We start from the raw sequence: 18343 nt of genomic DNA on the forward strand, positions 1-18343 counted from the left end.
CCCACTGCTTTAGATTTTGGGATACCCACGCTCAAAGGATTCTTTAATTTCTCTGTTTCTGTGCCTCATAAGCACAGAGGAATTCTTTGCTGTCTCTTACTGTGCCGCCCAAGGAATAAAACAAAATCTGTCTTGAGCTCTCCATTTTGGGGATCCTTTCTTCCCCAAACTTCAAGAGGCCTTGTTTCTTCTCCCTTTGCTCTCTAGCAGCCCCCCGGCCCAAAGTGCCTGGAAGGTGGGGTGGGGAGAGGGCAGGCTCAGAGTGTTGGGGGAGTCTCACCTGTAGGGGGTTGTGGTCGTCCAGGACAGATAGTCTGGACTCAGGGCTGTTGGCCTGGGTGCCATCGGCTGCTCGATGGCTGCTTCCTGGCTATAAGACTTGAGGAGCGAGGCAGATCTGTTGGCTAGCATGGCTCTCTCATTTCGTCGGAACTTCGCTCTTCGGTTCTGGAACCATACCTGGGCAGAGACCAGGAAGCACACAGTGAAGGGGTGCCAGGTTGAGGAGAGTGGGGCATGCAGGGAAGGGAGGAGACTGGCTATGAGTCTGGGCATCCCCAGCTCTTCTTGATGGGTCATAGCCAGCCAGCAAGATCATTAAGTTTATCTCAGCCTAGTTTATCTTAGATGGGAGCAAAAAAATCCCTGATACTTTAATGGTGGGACTGTAGGCATGGGACCAGGAGATCTTTCCAGAGGCCATAAGAAGTTAGCACCTTCCCTCCCAATGCCCATTCCAATCACAGGACCTTAGAAGAGATCTTGGAGACCATCTAATCTGGCCCCTTTATGGAGTGAAGATGAAGAATAGGCCTGGTGGGGTTTCACAATGTACCCCACATTACACAAGGAATGAGGCTTACACTGCTCCCAGCACCCTGTGCTGCTTCCTCCATGGAGCAGGCTGAGGCCTCCTGCTGCTCTCACCTGCACCCGGGCCTCACTCAGGTTGACCCTGCGCGCCAGCTCCTCTCGGACGAAGGCATCGGGATAGTGGGTCCTCTCGAACACCCGCTCCAGGGCTTGTAGCTGGCTGCTGTTGAAGGTGGTTCGGTTTCTACGCTGCTTCTTCTTCCTCTTGGCGACTCCTCTGCTGGGGCTGAGGCACTCACCTGGAGTCACAGGGAGAGACAGAGAGACAGAGCACCTGGAGGGACGACGTCCCATGCCTTCTCATCATTCACAGAGGCCATCCCAGCAAACGCCACGTTGTGGGTTCCCATCCTTGTCAACGTCTGCATTTTGTAGTGCAGGATGAGGTGGCTGGTCCTGGAGTTAGGAAGACCTGAGTTCAAATCCAGCCTCAGACACTCACTAGCTCTGTGACCCTGGGCAAGTCACTTAACCTGTTTGCCTTAATCCACTGGAGAAGGAAATGGCAAACCACTCCAGTATCTTTGCCAAGAAAACCTCATACAGGGTTACAAAGAGTCAACACACGACTGAACAACACCAATGATGTAAAGAGCCTTGGATTTGGAATGAGAAGAATTGGGCTTGAATTCTGGCTTTGCTGCTTACCATCTCTGTGGCCTTGGGGAATCTCTTCCCTCTTATGGGCCTCAGCTTCCTCATCTGAAAAATGAGACGATTCTAAAAGATCTCTAAGGTTCTTTCCAGTTCTAAATAACAATTGTTAAATAGGGCACTTTAAGGTTTGCATAGCACTTTACAGATACTATCTCTATTCTTATAGCAAACCTGGGAGATTTGGGCTATTATTATTTACTTCTTATCAAAAAGGAAACTGAGGCAGACAAAGATTAAGTGATTTGCCTAGAGTTATCAAGCATCTGTGGCTGGATTTGAATTCAGGTCTTCCTGATTTCAAGTCCAGTGCTTCATCTATTGTGCCACCTAGCTGCCGATATAATGATATGAATCCTATGATACTATTATGCACTGTTGTATCTTTTCTCCTTATTAAATTGTAAACTGATTATTGAGACTGAGCTTTCATTGTACAGCTCATTTACTCTGTTGGCATCTTCACTAAATCCAGAGAAACTGAGGAAGGACCCATAGCCTTTGGTGGAGGGGCTTCTCCCAGCGACAAAGCCACAGAGGGATACGGATAAGGGTTCCATAGTATGGGACAGGCACAGGTAAATTGTTATCTGCAGCATTGCAGAGGATACCCATATCAGTAAGCTCAGGAATCCACTGGAGCATCTGAGATTAATGGTGCCTTCATCGATGGACCCCCTTCAGTAGCCTAGCACAGGGAAAGCTGTAGCATCATAGCTGGTACTCCATCGAAAAGCTGAATTGATCTGAACCGAATCCTTCCAAAGTCCTAATAACTGCCGGCATTCCTACAGATGGCCTTTAAGGCTCACAAAGCATTTCTTCCACACCAACCCTTTGAAGGAGGTAGCACAAATATGATGGTTCCACTTCAGAACTGAGGAAAGTGAAACTCAGAGAGAGGGCTTAGACGGAATGACTGGCCTGGGGCCACACAGGCCCCAGGTGGCAGAGCCGGCATCACACCCGGGTGTTGCTTGCCTCCAAGTTCAAGGCTCTTCTCACTGCACTAATTGCCTCTCTGCACCTGCAGATGACCCAGGTGGAAGTCAGTCTGTGCCCAGCTGCACTTGTTAAACTTCAGAACGTGAGATCCCCCGCTACATCTACCTCACATCCTTCCACTGCACAGGGCCAACAAATCAGGGTCCTGGCAGGCATTGCTGGCACCTGAGCAAACACTTCCCCAAATGCCCCTGCTAACCTCTTAAGTTCAAAAGTCTGGTCCTGACCCCCCACCCCTCCCCCCATCGCCTTTTACAGACAAATTCAATTGAAGGGAAGAGAATAAACCTTAAGACACAAAACGCATGGGAGTAGAGACTCCAGGACATCACCCCATTGTGGAGAAATAGGGGCCCTTGGACACTGACCCCACAGGCAGTGATCCTAGGAATCCTGCAAGGTTGCATCTGGGGGAGGGGGCAGGGCAGAGCTCCTCGGATATAACGGTGAGGAGAAAGGATGAGGCCATTAAGTAGCTTCTTATTTTAATTATACAGTTGTTTCTACCTCCTGAAGGAATGCAAGTGGAATTACTGGTGCCTTCCAAATTTTGGTGCCACGAAACAAAACCCTGATTACCCGCCTTGGGTAACTGCTGTAGTTTCCACCCTCCATCATGAGGAAGTCAAAGTGATTTTCCTGGAGTATAGGCCTGATTACATCATTCCCCTATCCAGGGGTGAGGATCCTGTGGCCTCCAGACCACACGTGGTTTTGTAGGTCCTTGAGTTTGGCCTTTTGACTGAGTCCAAGTTTTACCGAACAAATCCTTTTACTAACAGAATTATTTTAATTTTATTAAGGGGATTTGTTCTGTGAAGACTTTGCCGATATCCCCAACTTGCTAGCATCTTCTCCCTACGTGGCCCCAAAGTCTTAGCACTAAAAACTTCATTCAAACTCTCAAATCTTCAAACTCCTTTAAGACTTAGGGGACACCTTGCCTATTTACACACATGTTGGCTTCCTCCAGAGAACAAATTCCTTTCGGGCAGAGACTCTAGAATTTTTGACTTTGTGCTCCTGGTGCCTGGCACAGAGTAGGTGCTTAATAAATACGTGTTGATGGATGGATGGTCACAAAGCCTCATGAGATGGATTTCAGCTTGGAATTGGCAGCAGAATGGCATGCATTTAGTTGATAATGTTTTGAGCTCTCTGCTGGGATACTGACTTCCTTCCAGACTTCTCTTGTGGAGAGAACTTGTCAGCTGTTTATACTCCCATGTATCTCCTGCATTTGTCTTCTGCTCATTAGGGAGCAAAATTAATTACACTTCCTCCTTTAAGGTCTTCTTAACTCCTACATCCTCTGTGAAGAATTCCTTGCATTTGTCATGCATTCAGCGAATACTTATTGGCAGCTAGATGGCGCAGTGGATAGAGCACGGAGCTTGGGATCAGGAAACTTTGTCTTCATGAGTTCAAATCCAGCCTCAGAACCTGACTAGCTATGTGACCGGCCAAATCACTTAACCTTGTTTGCCTCAGTTTCATCATATGCAAAATAAGAAGGAAATGGCAAACCAACTCCAGTATCTTTGTTAAGAAAACCCCAAATGGGGTCATGAAGAGTTGGACACAACTGAATAACAACAGCAAATACTTAATTGACCATTCCACCATAGAGAAGGCATCATGGGACAAACTTAATTAAGTCTTTTGCTTGTTTTGTTTCTCCAGATAAGAGCTCCTTCAGGGCAAGGACTGTTTCTTAGACTGTCCTCTTGCCTGTCTTGGCCCCCCAAACTCCCTACCCAAGGACTACTTAGGGCTAGGCACCCAGGAGGTGCTCAGGAATCAGGAAGATCTGGGTTCGAATCTTGTCTCTGACACTTATGAGCTGTGCTGATCCTGGTGCAGTTACTTGATCTTTCCAAGTCTTAGTTTCCCCACATCTGTAGTACCTACCTCACAGGTTTGCTGTGAGACTCACATAGGTGAATGGAGAGGCAGCCCAGAGTAGTAGATAGCAACCTGAATTTAAAGTCAGGAAGAACTAGGTTCAGACTCTGCCTTTGACATTTATTAGCTGATACTGGGCAAGTCACTTAACTCCTCTGGGCTTCAGTTTCCTCATCTGAAAAATGACAGGATTGGACTACATGGCCTCTTCTACCAACAGGTCAGTGCTCCTATCTACGTATCTGGCTTTATCTGGCTCTGCTAACTTTAAAGCATTGTCATTATCATTTGCCTAGGATGTGGATGCTGCTGGAGCATTGCTTTCTTCTTAGTCAAGCTGAGATCTTAGGAATGTTATCAGGGAATGGGGACTGGACCTGAGATTTCAGAGGCCTAGGAAATGCCTTCTCTCAATGCAAGTTAGGACCTTCTCTGTGGCTTATCATCTAAGACAGAGGTGCCCATCAAGGCTGCAGCTGTCAACATTCCTGAGTACTGCCAGAACCAAATTAAAATCTAATTGAGAAATACTGAACAAAATAAATAAAAATACAATAGAATAGATCACGTTAATATGTGGTTTTCTAAGTCAATCTGCCTCTGCAGGAATCCTTATGTAAGTTTAGTGGTTCTCTTTCCTATTTGAGTTTGACATCCCTGATCTTAGGGAGTTATTATCAGAAGTTCAATGATTTGCCCAGCATCACTCAGCCAGAATATGTCACAGGCAGGACAAAGACAGGTCTTCCTTGTTTCAAGGCTGGCTTTCTAGCCACTCCTCCATGCTGCCTCCACTAGAATATTCACACTGCATTTACATTTCTGGGAGAAAAATATCAGAGTGGGGAGGAGCGGGACACAGTGAAATAGGGAGGGCCTACTGGGTACCCAAAACCAGTCTGGTTATTTGGCATTTTCTTCTTTTTCTGATCAGTTTAAGTCAAAAGGAGATGGGGCAGAAATGTAGTGATTTTCTTGTTTCTTTGAGTTCCAGATAACTGATCAGGCCTCTTAGCCTCACATACACATAAGCAGGCATTCCCATACATATTGTGTTTGGGCGTAGACCCAACCCAGTGAAAATTTTCAGCCAAAAAAGGAGAATTTTTCCAGGAAGTTTCTGAGCCATTCAAAATGGGAGTTATAATGAAAACCATTTTGCCTTTCTAGTGCTTTTGACCACCAGAGTGGTTAAGAGACAACTTTTCTGGCTCCAGGTTGTCGGCTAGGTGCCTGTGATGGAGCTCAAGTGGTCCTACTGAAACCCTGTTTCAAACCAATGCACGGGAGTCCCTGGCAAGCTGGAGACTTGGTGACTGATAACCACCATCTCCTTTGTTTCGTGATCCAGGGCAGGAAGGATTCCTTTTGGATCCTGTGTCTCATCCAAACTGTGATGGAGATAACCCTAAAGACCTTGTAGAAAGTGTGTCCTTAGGATGCAATGGGGAGGGTTTGGAAACTCACTTTCAGCCCCCAGCTCCAAATTTCCTTTTATAATCATGTAGGAATTCCTAGCTTAATTTAGGGCCCATGAACTTGTTTATAATATACAGATCTCTCTCTCTCTCTCTCTCTGTCTCTCTCTCTCTGTCTGTCTGTCTATCTATAAGTCTATTTAAATATATAGGCAGCTAGGTGGCAAAGTGGATAGAGCAGTGGACTAGGAATCAGGAAGACTTATCTTCCTGAGTTCAAATCTGGCCTCAGATACTAGCTGTATGACCCTGGGTGGGCAAGTCACTTAAACCTGGATGTCTCATTTTTTCATCTGGATCAGTTTCTGATCTGGAGAAGTAAATGGCAAACCACTCCAGTATCTTTGCCAAAGAAAACCCAAATGGGATCACAAAGAGTCAGACGTGACTGAAACTGCTGAACAACGGCAGGGGTCAGAAGACCTGAATTCAAATCTATCATTCGACTGGCTATGTGACCTTAGGCAAGTCACTTAACCTCAATCTGCTTCAGTATCCTCACCTGTAAAATGGGGATAATAATAGCACCCATTTCCCAGAGTGAAGATAAAATGAGATATTTGCAAAGCACTTTGCAAAACTTGAAGTGCTATATAAATGCTAGTTGTTATCATTATAAATATAACTGGTTTCTTTTGTAATCCTATGTGCTTTATTTTATGTATTTAAGAACATTACTCTGAGAAAGGTTTCATAGGTTTTACCAGACTGCCAAAGGGATCCATGATGAAAAAAAAAAAAAGATTAAGAACCTAAGAAGTGATAGCCCTCCCCTAACACTCACAAGAGGTTTTGTAGATTATTTAAACTCTCCAAGAGGAAGTTTGGATATACTGTGGGTCTTGGAGCCAGGAAGACCAGGATTCAAGTCCCATCTCTGACACAAACTGACTGTCTGACTCTGGGCAAGTCACTTAACATTTCACTGCCTCCAAGACAGCTTTAAGATTATATGTTACAGAAGAGATGCCTCCCTGTGTTGGTAAAGGGAGAAGACAGCTATATCAGTGAAATCTGAAGTCCCCAGTCCCTAACCCTCTGAATGCTGCACTAATCAGAACTTTTGTGACAAAGGGGGTTGAGAGAGGAATCTGTTGTAAACCATGAGGGAACTGACTGGTTCAGACTCTTTTTTTCCCCCAACAGCAAGACCCAAGGAAAAGTTGTATTTTCTTTTATGAGCAAAGAGATGTTAGAGCTGGCCTGGGTTCTACCAGAGTTCATAAGATGATGTTACCCCATTGCCTAACAAAAAAAAATTCCAAAAAAAAAAATAGTGTTAATATCCTTCAGACTGCAGAGAGGTGGGCTCTCCTCCTTCTAATAGGGACCTAACAGGTCATTTAACCCAACGCTGGCATTTTCTAAATGAGAAAACTGAGACCCAGGCAAGGAAGTGACCTGACCAAAGTCACAGAACCGCTAAGTGGCAAAGTCTACATTTGAATCCAAGTAATGTACCTCCAAATTTAGCTCATTCATTCTATCCCATGGCTCTATGAGTATCACCAGGGGTTTGCATGGCACCTTTCAAAAAAAAAAAAGCACCAAGCCTTCAGTCCCTTCATATGTTTTAGCTCTAGGACAAGGTTAAAACCATCCTACTTACACAAACCTTCCACTCTAGGCAAATAAATTCCATTCAATTCAACAAGCATTCATTATGAGCCTACACCATGACACTGAGTTGGAAGGAGCAGATTGTGTTTGCTGGGTAGGGGGTATCCAAAAGATTAGTGATATTTTATCCTAGAAGTAATAAGGAAATACTGAAGATTTCTTTGCTCCAGAATATTCAATGACTCCCCAATGCCTCAAAGACAAAATAAAACTCCTCAGCTAGGCATTTAAAGCCTTTTACCATCTGTCTCCGGCCCACTTTTCCAGATTCACGTGACTTTTTTCACATGACTCTGTCTTCCAACCAAGTTGGCTTTACTGCCAAACTCTGAACCCCACCTTCTATCTCCTGCTTTTATGTCTTCTCAAGGCTCTCAATCCTGGGATTCACTCCCTCCTCACCTCTACCTCGGTGAACCCCTGACCTCCTTCAAGGCTCAGCTCATGGGCCACATCCTACAGGAAACCTTTCTTGATCTCCCTAGTTGTTAGGGCTTCCTTATCTACTCAAACTAGCTTGTATTTACTTATTTGTTTACCTCCCAAAGGATGTAAGCTCACTGAGGGCAGGGACTGCCTCGCTTTGGTTTAGATCACTGATTGGTAGCCAAAAAAATCCATTACCCAGCGTGTACATTTTAGAGACGAACCTCTCTGCATTTAGCTCAGTCAGTTCTTGGATGACAGCCAGCCCAGTGCATCCCCAGGCCTGTTTTTGAGGCCTCTCCATTGTGGTCAGACCAGGCAAGGCCTGTGGTTCACTGAAACGATCTTCAGGAGCTCAGGGTCACCTCCACAGCAAGGCATCAGAGGGGGGCTTTTGTGGAGGATGACCGGATATTCATTTATTATATTAACTTCCTAAATCATCACTTAAGGAATTTATTGATGTGGCTATGTGTCCTCCCCTGGGAGCACCAAGCCTGAGGTTTAAAAAGAAGCCAGTGTTCTACAGCCAGAAAATACCTCGACAGAACTCACCTCTAATCACACCCAGCTAGTGGGCTGGGGTGGGGGGTGGGGAGGGGAGAGGGAGAGAAAAGCATCAAAAATTAGAATTTTTCAAGTGGGAATGGAGCCCAAAGTCTCCCTTTTTAAAACTAAAAATTTAGTTTTAAGAGAGTAAAACATGAAAAGGTTTCCATTTGAATTGGCCACTTAAATGTTGTTTGTGTAAAAGGTTTAGGATCAACACATTTCTGTCCCTTCTCTCTGGGTTCAGTTCAGATGGAGGAAATTTCAGGTCTACATCTCTTAAAAGCTAAAATTACATTGCCTGCTATTACACTGCAATGAAAAAATGACTAGTGCAGTTTTCTGCTGTTAAATTATTTCACACATTCCATTTCTTTTCAGACGCTTGCCAAAGAGATTTTCAAATGTGCTCTCAGCCAAATGATCAAGTTTTTCTTACCCTCCCCTCCCACCCCACTTGTTTTTTCTTATTCCATGTAATTTAAGGGTCAAAATAGCCTGGAGGGAATTAGCTGCAAATTCTTCCTAAGACAAATAAATTCAACCTTTGCCTCTCCAATGTCCCCCCCCCACCCACCTTTTTCATGCTGTTGAGAGACACTTTCTGTTTGTTTTTGGTTGAAATAATCAGTCTGAGCCTGACCCTAGGGTTGTGGCGGGCTCATACCCAAATAAATAACTTTTATTAATTAGTATTTGCTCTTACCCAATACGCTCTCAACAACCCCCCTCCCAACACCCCCACCCCCACTACCATCTCATTGCTGCCAGTATATTAACAAAAATAAACAATTGGCTCCCGAGATCTTGATGTGGATTTAACAAATTAACACTGGGCCTTAATCAGAGGGGCCGCAAGGCTGCAGAAGTATTTATAGCCAAGAAAGTTGCAGGGAGTAACAGAGGAGAAAGTCTTTTCCTTCACCCAAAGGCTTTCCTGGTAAAGATTGTGGAGGCCTTTAAAATACCTCTGGGAGAAGGTCTTAAGTAAGAGGGCTAGTAATGATGTCCTGTGTGATTACCAGGGTAGGCGGGCTGTTCCTCAAAGTTATTAATGCATCGCCTTTCTCAGCAGCTTCTCTCGATTTTTGGGGGATGTAAGTGGCCTGGGACAGCTGCTTAGCAGAGCTGTAATAGGGGGCAATTAGAGAGACGCAGAATGTAGAATGTCGAGACCTGAGTCTTCTATTACTTATGTGGGGAGTCATCTTGCTCATTAAGTAAGTAATTCATGGCTTCCTGGAAGCCTCATGTTTAGGACACTTATATATGCAACTTTTAACTGGTGCTCATTTATAAGGTGCTCGATGGACACTGGAGCTGGGGAGGATGTGTATGACCCATGCCATAGCTCTTGGACTCCCATCTACTTAGTGAGTGGACTTTTAAAAAATGGAACAAACACCATATTTTCCAGTATATTGGGCACACCTATTTTGAGGTTGGAAATCCGGCTTAGACATAGGAGTGCTATTAATGGCCAAAAAAAAAAGAAACCAAAAAACCCTATGGTAGCTTCCGGAGAGGATGCCCCTGACTCCCACAGAGGGGCTAGCTCTCTGTGGCCAAAGCTGTGCGTCCTCAGCTATTCCCTCCCCTCCCCACCCAAGCTGAGGCTGTGCTGATGAGTCCATCCCCCAGACTTCCTGGGCTCTCACCCAGAAGAGCAATGTTTTCAACAAATGTGGTCAGAGCCCCTGAGAAACTGCCAGCTGAAGCTAATTGCTGTACTTGTCCCTTTGAAACAGGCAAATCCAGTGTTTGGTTTTAAGAACCTAAACACTTCTGAACTTAAGTCCCATTGGCAAAGGACAGTCTCTAATTCCAATGGTCTATTTGGAGATTTGGTGGTATGGGAAACACTTCAGAAGAAGGGAATGAGATGACAGGTAACAGAAACATTTGTGTAACGGTTGTGTGTCACGTAATTCAATTACAGACCTTCAGGGAAATTAAAAACTACAGCCTGGTGGGGGGAAGGGGAGAGGTTAGGGAGATGGGTGGAGAAAGAGTCAAGATTTAAAAGCATAGCCTTTGGGAGACCCAGTGAGGAAGGTCATGCAGGCTCCAGAAGGATATATTGGAAAGGTGTATGGGAGGAGATGTCCAGAGGAGCCAGTCAAAGGGGAAGATGACTAATAATGTGGAGAGAACGGAAAGACAGGAGGGAGGTTTTGTGACCAAGGGAGTTTGCCCACAGGGCTTAGGAAAAACTGGAAGGGTTCATTTGAAACTGGATAAATTTCCTCTATGATGCCTCTCTGGTTTCTCAAGCTTCTTGTGGCCCAGTTACTCTAGGCTGAACTTAGTTTTCTGTTATTTCATTTGACATCTTTGAAATTAGGGATACTATAGGATACTGCCCACATGAATCTAAGGGGAGGAGAGGGAAAAAACACATGACCTCTCTTTACATACTGCTGAAACCAACTGGCTTTTTTTTCTGTTTCCAAAGGAATATGTCTTCTTTTTCCAGGGATTCCAATCTTAACAAAGGACAGAGACTGGACCTGTGATTTCATTGGTATAGAGGACTCCCAGGTGAGGAAATTCCTTCCACTAATACAGATCTGCACCTTCTCTAAAATGTATATAGTCTTGAGACTTGCCTAGAGCACTAAGAGGTTAAAGAACTGGCCCAGGGTCACATAACCAATATGTGTTAGAAGAGGGACCTGAATTCAGGTCCTTCCTGGCTTCAAGATCACTTTCATTCAAGATCACACATTATCCTACCCATCATCTCTCTACTAGTTATCTAAAGCAAAGTGTTTAGAAGGAGACCACATCTCAGACTGAGCTGTGACTTTCTCAACTTTAAAATTCATTAAGTTTGTGGATGATGCCCCAGAATGAGTCCCAAGAGCTTAGGTACATAAAAAGCCTTCAGGGAGGTGGGGTTTTGTGAGATTAGTCATCTATTACTAGTGTTTTGTTTTGTTTTGTTTTTTTGGAAGACCTGGATGTGAGTTCTGGCTTTGCCATTTACTAGCTATGTGACTTTAAAGGATTTCCCTTCCCTTCTCGGACCTCAATTTCCTTTTTTTTGTAAAATGAAAAGTTTGGACTAGATCAGTGGTTCTCCAACTTTTTGGTCTTGGGACCCCTTTGTACTCTTAAAAGTGATTGAGGACTCCTCTAAAAAAGTTCTGTTTATATTGATTATATCTCTCAGTATTTATTGTATTAGCAATTAGAAATTACATTTATGTATTATTAAAAAAACAGATTTGATCTCACAGATGTAAGTGCTCAGGCCACTCTTTGAGAAATATTATTCTGGATGAATTCTAAAGGTGCCTTCAGACTCTACCATTCTGTTGGGATTCTGTGAGACTCCTTTTACCTGATGGTGAGCTATTCTCTAGTAAATGAACGGGAGCACTGAACTTATTAGAGTCCTAGATTGAAGTCCTGACTGCCACCTACCAAGCTTATGACCATGGCCAAGTAAGTCTTTGGGCCTTAGTTTCCTCCTCTGTAAAACACGACTGTTGGACTGGACGACCTTTAAAAGACTCCTCCAGCTCTAACATTCTATGATTCTAAAGAGGAGGGTTTTTTGTTTGTTTTTTGTTTTTCCCTGGCAAAAATTAGGAGCACAGAATGTCCAAGCTGGAAGGACCTTAGAGATCACCTAAGTCTAACCTCTCATCCTACAGAGAAGGAAACTGAACTTTGCCAAGGTCACACAACTAGTTGGTGCAGACCCCAAATAGACAGAAGAGTCAGAAGCCCTGGGCTCTACCTGCATTAAGCACTCAGGTCATCTCAGTAGACTGAATCTATTGGGAGAAACCCTGTGCTTCTACTTGGGGCTAGTTCCAGATCTCTCCTATCAGCTCTGAGATAGCTCACCCTTTGACAGAATAGGAGAACTTAATATTACTACAATGAGAGGTTTCATTGGGATCAGAAGGAGCACAGATTTAGAGCTGGAAGGGAGATAAGAGGTCTTCTAGTCCAAGTTCCTTGTTTTGCTGATAAGAAAACTTTCTTCCTATGGGCTTGGAAAGTTAGCAGTTGGTATCTGAAAGGAGGCTAAAGAAAAGCTTGAGAGAAGAACCCAAGAAAACATCTGAGAAGGAGGGAGCTGGAGAGATAGGGTCTTGGGAAGTATGTGTGTGTGTGTATGTGTGTGAGTGTGTGAGTTTCAGCTACTGAAGTAACATTACAGTGCCATGTCTCTGAGAATGTTTCACTTATTTATTGTGAGAAAAAAAGACTAATGAATTTTTATTGGCTTCCTCTCAAGGGGCATAATTTTGGGGGTGGGAAGAGTCATCTACTTAAAGGAAGAGAGAGAAGGAAAGTAAATCTGGCTGGAAGATCAAGTCAGGGCTTTTCCCTGAAGGGGGCAAACAGCTCATAGGAGGGCACTTTATAGTAACAAAACTTCAGGTCTGTGCTAGCTAAGAATCAGCCTCTCTTGGCCAGCCTCCTGCTAAAAGGCAGCAAGGGAAAGGAAGCTCTGTGGTGGGAGGCACATAGACTCACTTGTGTGCCTGTAGGAGACAAAGCCATGTGGATGTCATAGACTGTCCCCACAGAGGGTGAGTGAGTAGGAGAGGCCGCTTGGACTGCCTTCGGAGATGTGGTGGGTACATGAGGTTGGAGCCAGTAAGAAAGACCAGACTTGAGGTCTATAACCTCTGCCCACTAAGCAGCTGCAGTCTGATTCAGACCAGCTGGGCAGAGCCCCACCTGAAGTCTCACCTCCTCCAACATGTATGAAATGCTCAGTTTTTATAGTGTAGAGCATAAGGGAACAGGTCTTTAGACACCATTCCCTGCCCTCAGAAGCCACATTTTGGATGGTTAAAAGGCAGTTTTCCAAACTACCCACAGGACAACCAAGGTGGCTAAAAAAGGAAATGAAAATTTGGGGAATGGATGCCTTGTTTGGCTCTGCTGTCTGTGAAGCAGGGCCTTCTTTATGCCTCAGTTTTCCTTCCTATTAAAAGGAGTTGGAAATGGGTAGAGAGAACTCTGGCTATGAAAATAAAAAGGACTCAATTCTGTTTCTGGATCTAGCAGCATCTGTGTGGCCTTGGACAAGCGACCCAGCCTCCATTTCCTCATCTGCAAAATGATAGTATATCTTCCCTACTTATCCTCTGGGATTTGGGTGCCCTGCATCCTGCTGACTCCATAACTTTGTTCACACTGTTTCCTGTGCCTGGTCCATCTGGCTCCTGTAGAGTTCCCACCTGTAGAGTTCCCATTAGTGCCTTACAGCTGAACTCGGGGTGTCATAGAAGGCTTCTGTGATCTTGGTTCAGCTGGTCATCACCTTGTCCCCTTGGACCTCACCTAACTCTTTGTTTTATAACTCTATAAGCCCCACACTCCTTTGTACTGGCTGATCTGCAGGCCTGAAATGCCCTTTATCACCTCTGCCTCACAGAATCCCTCTTTTCCTTCAAGACACAGCTCAAGCCTTCTAAAACCTTTCCTGACCTCCCAATGTTGATATTTCCCCAAACTACCTTGTATTTAATCATGTTGGATTTATTCTCTTTTTTTTGCACTGAATATGCTTCTGTGTGTTCTTCTGGTCTCCCTCTTAGAACACAGTCTTCTCATGAGTAGGTACTGTTTCAGTCTTTATATTTGTAACCTCAGTGACTAGCATAGTGTCTGGCACAATCGGTGCTAAATAAATGCATGATGATTGATTAATTGATCTGTTAGTATTTTTTTCTTTTGACTGGCATAGAGAACTTTCAAAGAGAAACTCAGTTTCCTAGATCAGTATCAGCAGATCAGTAACTTCTCTGCAATTTTTAGCTTTAGAGAATTGCTTGGGTCACTGAGACGTTAAGTGACTTGCCCAGGGTTACACAGCCAGTATAGATCAGATGCAGATCTTGAACCCAGGTCTCTCTGGCTTTAAACCTAGCTCTCTATTCAGTTTGCCATACTACCTTTAAGAAAATGAACTTGGGGGCAGCTAGGTGGTGCAGTGGATAGAGCACTGGCCCTGGAGTCAGTAGGGCCTGAGTTCAAATCCGACCTCAGATACATAACACTCACTAGCTGTGTGACCCTGGGCAAGTCACTTAACCCTATTGCCTAGCCAAAAAAACCCAACCCCCCCCAAAAAAAAACTTATCTTGCATCATTAAATTTCAAAGCTCCCTTGTGTCTTACCATCCTACCAGAGCTGGAGGTGGGAAATCTTCGGGCCTTGAGGCTGCAGGTTCCCCACCCCTGTACCAGACTGTAAGCTCCAGGAGGGCAGGCTAAGTCTTATTTAAACTTTGTTCATTCCCTAGAACAGAGCTCTACACACAGTAGGTGCTTGGTAAATGTTTGCTGAAGTCAAATGAGAATGTGGATAGGAAGGGTGCTTTGAAAAGTATAACTGGTTATCCAAATATTTGCTTATTATTACACATATAGGTATTGTATTCACCCTTTGGGAATCTCCTGCCGAGGTTCCCAGCACAAGTCCCTCAGAAGTGGTGACCCGGCTGATTACACAGCTGAAACAATAGTAACTCCATGGGATTTGTCCTTAAGAAGCTAGCCTGGCTTCCTGAGGCCTGCTTCACAGAAGGGCTGGAGAGAGAGAGAAGTTTGGAATATACAAACCTAGGGCTTGGATATGGAGTAGCTAGGTGGTGCAGTGGAGAGAGCTCTGAGCCTGGAGTCAGGAAGACCTGAGTTCAAATCCAGCCTCAGGCACTTAGTAGCTATGTGACCCTGGGCAAGTTACTTAACCCTGTTTGCCTTAGTTTCTTCATCTGTGAAATGAGCTGGAAATGGCAAACCACACCAGTATCTTTGCCAAGAAAACTCCAAATGGGGCACAGAGTCAGACGTGAACAACAAAGGTTTAGCTACCTATCAGTGTTTCCCAATTTTAAAAGGGACTGGAATGAGAACACTGAATTGGTGAAAGAAATCAATAAAAAAAGAGGTCCCAAACCGTAAAGGCTTGACTTAAGATCTGCTGGATGAAGAATGGGGCCCTGAAATGGAGTGTGACCCACAGAACCCAGCGGCCAGCAAGGACCCTGAGACCTTCAGTTTGAAATCTCAGCTCTGTCTCTGTATGTCTCTCTTCCCCCACTGCCGCCCCCACTGCTAGAACTTGGGTAGGTTTCAAAACTTCTTTGTGTCTGTAGAATATCAGAAAACCATAAGATACTTCTTTTGGCTCTATCCTGTCTTCTTGGCACCTCTGGCCCCCACACCAGCTAAAGGGAGTGAATGGGTCTTGAGGGCACATGGTAACACAGGGACTTGGATTACTAGATCAAAGGGTAATTTACAAAGCATCAGAGACCCCTGGTGTGAGGCTCAGTAGTGCCAAAACCTTAATAACTCCCCATGAGCCTCATGAAACAGACCAGACAAGGAAACCTCAGACTGGGGAGGGGATAATCTAGATTCTAAGGCTGGGAAAAGAGAACTGGACTGGGGATGGGGGAGTGGGTCAGGTTTAGGGTCAGGGTGGGATGACATCCCTGAAACTAAGGCAGATAAATAATCTATCCTATTTTTTGTCAGAGTAACTAGTGATGTTTTACTCAATCATATATGAAGGTAGGAGTTTAGGGAAGTCTCTACCTAATTAATTTAGCATTTAACAGCCTTTAAAATTGTCCAGTCCTATATTAAAATGTGAGTCCTTTCTCATGAAAAATTGCCCCCCTCCCCCAGACAATGGCAGGTCTTTCTGAATCCTTATAATGTCCTCATTTTGCTATGATTTCTTCATGCATCTTGAGAACAGTCTTCACACCATCCCATGACCATCGATGAGAGAAATCTGGCTACTCTCTGGGTTGGTCCTAAGGCACACATGCACTACATCGTCCCCCACCCCCAACCACATCCTAGGAGCTGGGTACCTCCTGCAACTTAACAAGCCCCCCGAGCCCACAGCAAGCCCTCCCCACATGGCATCTGGCATTGAAATTGAACACCAACCCTTCAGGTTAAAGTGGAGCCCTAATTGCATTTAGGGTGGCTGCCAAAAGAGGCATGTAAAGCCTTGTGATGCAGCACCAGTCACTGGGGCGGGGGGCAGGTGGGGAGTGAGGAGAGAGCCCTTGCTCCAATCAATGTTTATGGCCTCAGCCCTGCACAGTCTCCACTAAGAATCTAGTGTGTCGCTTGTCAAGGGAAGGGAATTTAAATTAGATTGCTTTGGAGAGTATAAGCCTGACTCCCTCTGAGGAGAGCTGCCTCAGAATTGGGGATGGGGGGGGGAGGAAGGGCAGTGCCGAGAAAGTCGAGTGTGTGTACAGCCCGTGCTCTGGAAACTGCGGGTCTGAAAACCGAGTTGCTGTCCGCCAGTCTGTTTTTAATTTGAGGTTGATGGAGCCCTGCCAAATTTATTGTAAAACATTCATTTTAATAAGTGGTTGGTATCTCTCAGAAAGCCGCCCTGCTTAACCATTTTCAGTCCAGGCTGCACTTTAGCAGATAAGAGCATCACTGTTTCCCATACTTATTTAAAAGCCTGCAAAGTAACACCTGCTGAGGTGCTGAGGCAAGGTTATGGGATCCTAAAGAGTGGCAAAGTCCCCATTTCTTCCCCCCACCCCAGTCAGTCAATAAGCAGTTATTAAGCACCTACTATGTGCCATGCACATAAAAACATAAAACCACTCTTTCCTAACCAACCTTAAATTGCAGGTCAAGCCATCCTTTCATCTTTGTTGTTATTCTGCTCCCCCAAAGAACATCTGAATAAACTTAATCTTATAGTATGTCCCCCATTTCAGCCTAAACTGTGGGGGCTATTTAGCCAAAGGCATTAGCTCCCACCCTCCTATGCAGACTCTTAGAGGTAAAAGGATTACAAGGTCATCTGGTTTAACCTCTTCTACCTAATGCAAGAATCCCTGGCAGCCTCACCCAGCCTCTGCCCGAAGACTTCCAGTGGCGGCGAGCTCAGTCCTCGAGGCCCAGCCTGCTCCGATCTCATCGCCATATCCCCAGCTCACTCAGAGGTCTTAGTTCTTGATCCTAGAGCTGGAAGGGGCCTCAAGAAATCATCTGGTCTAGTTAGCCCAGCCTTCCAGGCAGCCAGAGCGTCATTATCCTTATTTTGTGGATCAAGCAACTGAGCCCTGAAAAGTTAGGTGACTTATCCAAGGAACTCCACACACCCTCCCAGCTTTGGGTCACACACAAACTCATTCTTCCCCCAGATCCTCCCTGTAAATGGACAAAAGTGAGGTGAGGCGAGGACAGGAGAGTCCGAAGGAGGGCAGCTGAGGGACTGCAGCCACATAAGCTGTTCTTTTGGCTACAGTTTGGTAGCTTATCTCCTGTCCTCTTCCCTCTGCCATAGCCTCTAACTCCACCTTTGCTGCCTTCGGACTTCAATAAGGAGATGGACTGGGACTGCCCCAGGGGAGCTAACTGGGGTAGATGTTGGGTAGGACATTTGATTCATCTCTGCACAGGCAGCTTGGGTAAATAGGAATTCATTCGTTGGGCACAGAATTGGGTCTGAAGGAGACTGAAGAGTCTATGATCTCTATGGTCCTTTCTGACTTCAGGATTCTGTGAGAACACTGGCAGAAGGGACAGCAGGTGGATGACAAGCCTGACGAGAAAAATGCTTTGGGTCCCTCTCCCAGAAATAAATTTCATTGGTTGCTTAAGGAGTCTTAAGAATCTTAAGAGCCAGAAAGCACCTTAGAGACCAATCGGTCTAGCTGCTAGTAATGGAAGAGGCTGAGGAAGCTAAGGAGAGAGTGGTGGCCTGTTTTCACTCTGTTCTTTCTGCTATATGTCCTTTACCATGTGGAGCAGAGGAGATAGCCCTAAAGGAGTAGGTGGAATTTCTCTTTCATTCCTGAAAAGTC

The 18343-nt window shown here is 45.1% G+C and overlaps 1 protein-coding gene across 2 annotated transcripts in view; it reads right to left on the bottom strand.

Moving 5' to 3' along the window:
• PRRX2 (paired related homeobox 2) overlaps nt 1-18343 on the bottom strand; it is a 64295-nt gene that overhangs the window by 5000 nt on the left and 40952 nt on the right. For both annotated transcript variants that reach the window (XM_020973578.2, XM_020973575.2), the window contains exons 2-3: nt 928-1112; nt 281-459 (exon numbers count right to left, since the gene is read on the bottom strand). In XM_020973578.2, coding sequence (XP_020829237.1) covers nt 281-459; nt 928-1112 — 364 coding nt within the window. The remainder of the gene's footprint in view (nt 1-280; nt 460-927; nt 1113-18343) is intronic.

The sequence above is a fragment of the Phascolarctos cinereus genome, unplaced genomic scaffold, assembly GCF_003287225.1.
Source record: "Phascolarctos cinereus isolate Bilbo 61053 unplaced genomic scaffold, phaCin_HiC Scaffold_2;HRSCAF=192, whole genome shotgun sequence".
Taxonomy (NCBI): Eukaryota; Metazoa; Chordata; class Mammalia; order Diprotodontia; family Phascolarctidae; genus Phascolarctos; species Phascolarctos cinereus.